Source organism: Mchenga conophoros, linkage group LG18 (assembly GCF_057382185.1).
Source record: "Mchenga conophoros isolate Kocher_MC1m ecotype Shallow Benthic linkage group LG18, M_conophoros_male_GT1.1, whole genome shotgun sequence".
Taxonomy (NCBI): Eukaryota; Metazoa; Chordata; class Actinopteri; order Cichliformes; family Cichlidae; genus Mchenga; species Mchenga conophoros.
Genome location: NC_140543.1, coordinates 32,109,293 through 32,117,295, shown reverse-complemented (window position 1 = coordinate 32,117,295; position 8,003 = coordinate 32,109,293). Strand labels below are relative to the sequence as shown.

Below are 8,003 nucleotides of genomic sequence, written 5' to 3'. Positions count from 1 at the left end.
CCAGCTGAGGTGGTTCAGGCATCTGACAAGGATGCCCCCTGGGCGCCTCCTGGGTGAGGTGTTCCAGGCATGTCCCACCGGGAGGAGGTCCCGGGGCAGACCCAGGACACGCTGGAGAGATTATATCTCTCGGCTGGCCTGGGAACGCCTTGGTATTCCCCCGGATAAGCTGGAGGAGGTGGCTGGGGAGAGGGAGGTCTGGGCCTCTTTGCTTAGGCTGCTGCCCCCGCGACCCGGCCCTGGACAAAGCGGATGAAGATGGATGGATGGATGTTAATTAAATTAAATTAATTAAAGCAACAAAACAACCTGAAGAGCCGGTTCGGAGCCAAAAGAACCGGCTCTTTTTAATGAGCCGAGCCGAAAGAGCCGGTTCTCTAAAAAGAGCCGGAAATCCCATCACTACTCTGAATTATTCTTTGACACTACAATTGATCATCCAATTATTAGGCTGCTTTTGAAGGTAAAATTGTAATGTTTATCCAGTCGAATAGAGGTTTGCAACTGTAAAAGGGGATTATTATATTTGTTGCAAACACCATATTCCATTAATACTAATTACACTGCATGCATGACATGATTGGGAGCTGAGTCCCCCTAAAGGTTTGAGCCTAGAATCGCCATTGCTATGTGGTACTGTTTATGGTATTATGCATACCGCTTCACGGTGTTGTTTCATTTACATTGTTTATCCTTGAATTTGTTTTATATGTTGTGAAGGTGGCAGCAGTGATCTCTGCTCCCTTTTTATTTAATTTTTTATTCATTTAATAACAAAGTGAAGTGATTCTAATACCTCCTGAAAAATTTGTTTGACTTTTTTTTTTTTAAAAGGTGATTTTTTCCCCCCATCATTTCCACTAAGAGTGGAATTAGTGAAATGCATCGTAAATTTCCGAGCAGACCCTGAAGACCTCATTGTGTAGCGTGGCGAGGGCGGACCGTGTGACGTCGAGCCGAGGCTCTGGCTGTTTATTGTTCCTTCCTCAGCACGGACAGAGAGAAACGGGCTAACAGTCTGTCAGCCACTTTCTTCACACGGTAACGTTCGATTTTACGAAGGTGTAACGGGCTAGACAGCTAACTGCACAAACCAGGGGTCATGGCGTATGCGTACCTCTTCAAATACATCATCATCGGAGACACGGGTAAGTTACAACAAGTGCCAGTTAGACTGCCAGTTAGCATTTACCTAGCTCTTAGCCGCTAGCTAGCGGCGTATTTCCGCAGTGTTGGATAGTTCAATGACGTGGTAAAAGCAGAGACAGAAGGGGTGGGATGACAGCTCCAATCCTTCTCTATTAACATATTTAGATAACAATAAGCGACCCCTGGCAGTGTTAAAAATCTACAGAGGAATCTTTACACAAGCTGCCTTGGAGTAGCTTGTGTCAAGGTTGATAGCGGCTGATAAATGTTTGGGCCTTTTGTCCCTTTGCGTCGAGGGTGGGGGTGTTAGCCACAGCTTGCCAGCCCAGCTAAGTAGCTTTTCCACCAAATATTTAGCAACCGACTGTCACGACATCCAAATAATGCTTCACTCACTGCAGCTACATACGACAGACAACCACACTACCAATTTCTGTTGTTGTTCATGTCTTATAATTACTAAACATTAGCTTAGCTTCTTGTCAGAGAAGGCCAAGACGCCAAGCTGCACCTCTAATATTCCCTGAAATGGCGTAGAGCAGATCTAATTTCTGGCTACATATATCCATGCGATTTGGAGTCGTTGCATGGTTCCATGTTTTGCGCTTCATTTACCAAAATGTAGGTTTGTATATCTTGTGCTGGAAACCGCTCAATTAGCCGGCGGTGTTGTCATCTGTTTACTTTTAGCAGGCTGTACTGATGAGGGGTACCGCTGTGTAGTTGCAGGTACATTTCTATATTATACTGTTACAGCACCAGTTTTAGAAAAGGCGGCAGGTCTTACTGTGAGGTACAACGAGAGCTTTAGTAAGATAAACTGCCAGCGATAGTAAGAGGCAGCTAGAAAATTTTCAGAGTAAATAGATATTGGGGAAAGACTCCCATTGTGCGGATATGTAGTTTTGTCTTAGATGATGTACACTGTGGTGGGTTTCATGTTTACTACACTGTTATTGCCAAGCAGGGTCACGTTCTGCCTGCTGCTGTTATGATTTCGTACAAGTATGTTGTTTATCTTCAGTAGTGAATGTTGAAAAGGTCCCAGCTTGATTACACAGATGTCTACACCAGAAATACTCCATCTGTGCGCCACTTACTTTTGCCTCAAGAGGCTTTTTTAAGCACACACGCGGGCATTGCAGTGCTAGCCTCGTTTTGTTTTTCAAGCATATTTCCAGGGGGAAATAGTATTTATTTTTTAACTAAAATATCTGGTGTCCAGGACATAACATGTAATTAATATTAGTGTCAAAAAAGCTGCTGGGCCAAATGTTCCATAGCTATCATCTTCTCATCATATGACATTACAAATTTAGCGTGGGGTGTTTGGGATCACTTTCAGGAATCCCTGGAAAGAAACCTAACATTAGTCTGCCAGGTGAAAATCTAATTGGCTCACTGATTTGTTGTTGTTGTGATCAGTAGAAAGGCTTCTAAATAGGTTTAGGGGCAGAGTAGTAGTAACTGTATACAACAGTAAATAATTGTAAAAACATCATTTTCTGCATGTAATATGTCATTTTAATACAACGTTACATAATCCCAATATATCTGACTGTTCTGTCTGGCTCAATTCATCTGGGGCTGAGAGATACATCAAGAGTGATTTTCAGAAGTAAAAACCTATCCAGCGATTGCTTGAGTAAAAAATATTTTCCAGCATTGTCAATGATGAGACTCAAAGGTGCAGGAGTCATGATGTTTACTTATACTAGGTCATGTGATTTCTGTCAACAGAAAGGTCAGCAGTTACACTTATGTATAGGAGACAGGTCATTTTAAGTAAGAAACTAGCCTGCAATGTTGTTATCATACTATGATGCAAGTCAGACTGATCAGATCATCTTAAACTAAGGTGGGTTGGGGAGAAGGGATTTAATCTTGCAAACAATGTATGTAGCACTGTTCATAAGCTACAATGCTTATTGCTAATTATGTAGCAGTGACTGGGAACAGCGAAGCTGCTTACGAGTTGCTGCATGTAGATGCAGGGAGAGAGGGGAAGGAGACAGTGGGGAGTTTATCTCTTGCTTACCAGCATACCAGCAGGATGGCACCCAATCATATTTATTCAATACAGAAATAAATGATTTAGCCTACCTTTATTAGTGAACATAAGTCAATAGATGTTAGCTGAACAGGTATAACAGTATGAAATATTTGTCTGGTTCTTTATTCCCTTGCTAAAATTGAAAATTTCTAGAGCTATATTTTATCTGTAAACAATGTTAATACCAGGCTATAGCTTAGGCAAAAAACAACAAAAAGCCCAGTGCAAGGCATGTAATTCAGTGGGTGAATCACTGGTATGAGTAGAACTTGCTAATTTTTGCCACCACCTAAATACTTAACTAACTAGTTAGACAACATCAGCTTGGCTTGTGGCAACTTTGTGGACAAAGTGTGGGGCGATTTGAATGTGAAAAGTGTGTCCGAAAGAGAAAGGGACATCTTCTGGAAGAACTCTTCTGTTTTCTGGAAGAACTCTTTTTGACTGTGATCGGTTTTTGTATTTTCATTAGGCGGTCAGTTTTTACACTTTTGTATGACTGTATTTAATAATTTTATTTTGGAATTATTTGTTTCTTCTATGTTTAATTTTATAGAATATAACACATCTTATCTTGGTCTTATCTTCACCCTAAAGGAGATATGATGGTTATTAAAATCTAAAACCAGTCATAGACTAGTAGTTGGACAAGTTTAACTTGGGTGTGTCATCTTGTTACCTTGTAACTGCTTTGCTGAGTCAAAGCAAATCCACAAGTTTAAACACCAGAAAAACCTCCGATCTCCAGGTTAATCAATGTTCAGTGAGGCTTTTATTGTGAAAAGTAATCATTAAGGCTTCCATCTTCCCCATGTGCCTAGTATGATGGTCAGTACCAGTAAGATTGGCAGTCTTTTAGTGCTGTAATCATTCATCTACACATGAAGACTGAGGAAGATGTATTTCCAGTCAGTGAGTTTTAGTTGGGTTTTAAGGTGTGATGCGTAGACATCATTTTAGTCTGAGGAAACATTCCCAGCTAATGTCTGTGAAGGTTCTCAGTCATCCAGGTCATCGTAGTCAAAGGAGCTTAGAACTGAAGAAGCTTCTCGGATGAGAGGTGAAACGTCTTCAAGCAACTTAAAGAAGTCCAGACGCTTTTCTTTGCAAGCTCCTTTGATTCCCAGCTAATACACTCATGCAGCTGGTGCTCTTAACCCCACCTGCCAGACATGTATTCAGAGTTGACACTTTTTTCCTTTGGTTGAACTCAATAGTTCAACTAGTTTCTCACAGAGATTTTTCTTTAAAATATTAACTATAATTAATACAGAAATACAGCTGCAGTGTATGACTTTCTAGGGGGAAAAACACACAGAGACAAGTCACTTTGTCCAGTGGCATCCTACCTTTTTTGGCATGTAGTATGTGTTTTGGTAGTTGTTCACCTTAGGTGTAGATTCATGGCCTGCTATTAATTTTCTTGACCTTTATCTAACTTGTCCATGTGTCATTTTAATTTGGCGTCTACCCATTGTTGCTCTAATGCCTGCATCCTTGCTGTGTTGCTGATGCTTTCTGAAATGTGACATTTGTCAAAACTTACCGAGGTGTTTTTTCTTTTATCAAACTGTTCTCCCACTAGGAGCTCAGTCTGAGTGGAGTTTTTTTTCTCCTCCTCTTACCTCATGTAGTGTATTTTCGTTGTTTTTTTCCTATCAGCCTACCTTCTGACATGTCTGCCCAATGTGATGTTTGTGTAAAGTTGGTCAGAAGGTTCCTTTGTGAGTGCGCATGTGCCATTAGCGTGCTGCCTGCTGTAACCCCTAATTTCCCTCGGGATGAATAAAGTATTCTGATTCTGATTCTGATATCATTCCAGGTGTCATCACCTCTCTCTCCTCTTATTTTCTCTCAACCCTTCGTGGAGTGTTTGAGAGGAGATGCTTTGCTTTATGACTTAAAGGAGTAGCAGGGACTTGCACAGGCGAATAATGATAAATTGGATTGACTATTCTGAGACATAGGAAAAGGTTAATTCAGTGTTGACTGTCTCTCTGACCCATGGCCAGGCTGTCCTCAGATATAGCTTGCAGAAGACAAACTGCATCTGAACAGAAATTATAGCTTCAGTACAGATTGAATGTCCAAAAATAGGCTCTGTCCTACTGAACACAGCCTGTAGATCTCCAGCTTTTCAAATTTTAGAGTTTGACCCCATTCAGAGAATTTGAGGTTCATTGTTTCACAGCAGTTTTCATTATGAAAAGCACAGACAGATTTCAATATGCACAGCTATAGTTCGTTGGGATTTTTTATGCAATAATATCCGGTCTTTGGCTAAAATGAACAAATCCTTCATTCATGGACCTTTTGTTAAGTCCTGCATGTGTATCTGCTTTGACTAAAGTTTTTTTTTACAGGTATCCTTGGGAACTTACAGTGGAGTTGTGGTAAATGTTTGTGTGTAGTTTTCCTGTCTAATAATTATGATTATTAGCTTTCCACAATTCACCCCCCCAACAAATGACGTCATTTTTTAAAACTCTTTAGATGTGTTCATGAGAAAGGCTGCAACTAACACATTTTCATTAGTTATTAATCACCTGAGTGTTTTGCTTCAAATATTTGGTCTATGAAACCTTTGATACCAAAGAAAATTGCTCAAGCAAACATTAGTAACATCTATGTTAGGTCATACAACCACCTAAAACTGTAACCAGGCAGAAACATAACTTAAACAGAAACTACCTGTCCTTGACTTGTTTTATCATTAATCTTTTTGCGGTATACAGAGTACGGTGTCCCATAAGCCCTAATTTAAAAGACCTCTTCGCAGTAATGACCAGACTGGAGTGTGAACTGAGCTAAAAAGTGTGTTATTCATAGTTGAGGTGGTTTTCTGATGACAGTAGTGTTTGAGGGATAACATTGCGTTCATGTGTGATTAAACTGGGTTAATGGGGGACCTATAACAGTAAATATTAACTGTGTGAAATCTGCCTTGTCAGGATTGTGGGACTGCAATTTGACCAGGTTTGATTAACAAATAGTCCCACAACTTGGGATCTAATAATTATTGTTGTATATAGGGTCCGTCATTCAGAATAGAATGCTGATTGAGTTTAAGTTTTAAGGATCTCTAAAACTATAACTTCAGCTATTTTATATTGTTCTCAACTTCTGAAATCCCCTGCCGACAGCCTATGGGGATGACAGCTTCAGATCACACTTGAATGCACTTGAGTAATACTTAATGTGCAAAAAACTGTTCCCGTGGACAGTTCCTGTCAAATTCCTCAGCAGGGATTGTGGTGCAGTCTGCTGACCTAGCCAAGCTTCAAGTTACTGCTGTAAATGAGCAGAGCAACATCTCACTGGCTTGCTGGACACTCCTAACACATCGGCACCAACCATGTGCAACAAGGTTGTGTATTGTGCCTGCTTAATGTCAGCGTTTTCTTGTCTCATTTCAGACGAAATAGTAATTTTTTCGCTTGTGTTATACTTTAATTCTCAGCCCACATCATCTCTTCATAAAACTTAATTGCTACATTTCTGAGTGCTAGAGATGAAATGGTATCAACATTTGACGTTTTTAGTGACCAGAATAACAGTATCAGGAATAAGTGAGTAGGGCTGGGCCATATCATACCGTTCACGGTAATACCGGTATAATGTTGGGCAATGATAAGAAAATGAAATATTGCAATAGAATATGGGTAAAACGCGCATGCGCAGTGCCTTTGTTTTCATATGCACATGGAGGAAAAAGCGTGCCGGCGACAGAGAATGAGAAGGGCGAAAGAATGAAACGGATGAACCAGAACTGGTTTGTAAAAATGCTGCAACTTCAGTGGTGTGGAACTGGTTTAGCTTTTGTCCATCAGATACACAACAAAGCACTATTTTTGGTAGCGCATGCTAGCGGGCCGTCGTTATTACTGTGTTTTTTGGAAAATACGGCGCGCTTAAAATCAATCCTTTGATTTTTCTGAAAATCAACAGCGCCCCTTATAATCCCGTGTGCCTTATGTATGAACTCTGGTTGTGTTTACTGACCTCGAAACGATTTTATGTGGTACACAGCGCTCGAAAATCTGTCAGACGTCTTTGCTAAGCTACGAAGCCGCACCGCTTGATGGATTGTCGGAGCATTACGGCTATCGTAGGCAGGAGCCTCGCGGAGTGATACGTACTGTGCTTCAGCTCTTTTTAAGTTTTGTGGGTATTATACATGGTTATGCTGAGGACATGTCGGCCAATTTCCACTGGAAATGCCTTTTGGTTAAACTGTCAGCGAGGAATTTGCACTGTTAAATTTTTATATAACTTTAATGCACATAAAAAAACAGCTGCTTGTTTAAGTGAAAATACATTGATGGGTTTTTTTTCACTAATAAAGTTGTGGAGTTGTAAAGTATTTTGTCTAGTGTCAATTATATCGTCAGTTATATCGTTATTGCAAATTTTCAAATGTATATCGTGATAAATAGTTTTGGTCATATCGCCCTGCTCTATAAGTGAGCATATTTACACATTTTCATGTGTTAGAGCCTCGACTTATTTTTCAGCAGATGAGGCCTGGAAAGGGATGTAATGCTCAATTTGTCCTGCCGGATTAACAGTTTCAACGGTTTTTGTCTGGAATGGGTAAGCAAAGACTGCAGTCATACTACATGTACAGCAGCACAACAGCATCCAATGTTTTTACATGAACAGTCACACAGAAAACTTCAGTTGTGATTATTGATAAGCTGTGAGCAAAATAAAAGGGAAAAGTCATTACATTTGACATTTCTCTGCTCTCACTATAATATTGTTTGTGGTGCTCACAAATCAGCTCACTTTCTGCATCCTC

General features: G+C 40.3%; 1 protein-coding gene across 1 annotated transcript in view; it reads left to right on the top strand.

The window, feature by feature from the left end:
- The first annotated feature begins 944 nt into the window (after positions 1-944).
- The window catches only part of rab2a (RAB2A, member RAS oncogene family), a 29,042-nt gene continuing 21,983 nt past the window's right edge, over positions 945-8,003 (top strand). Inside the window, exon 1 of the mRNA XM_085253931.1 lies at positions 945-1,148. Coding sequence (XP_085110057.1) covers positions 1,103-1,148 — 46 coding nt within the window. The 5' untranslated portion in view covers positions 945-1,102. The remainder of the gene's footprint in view (positions 1,149-8,003) is intronic.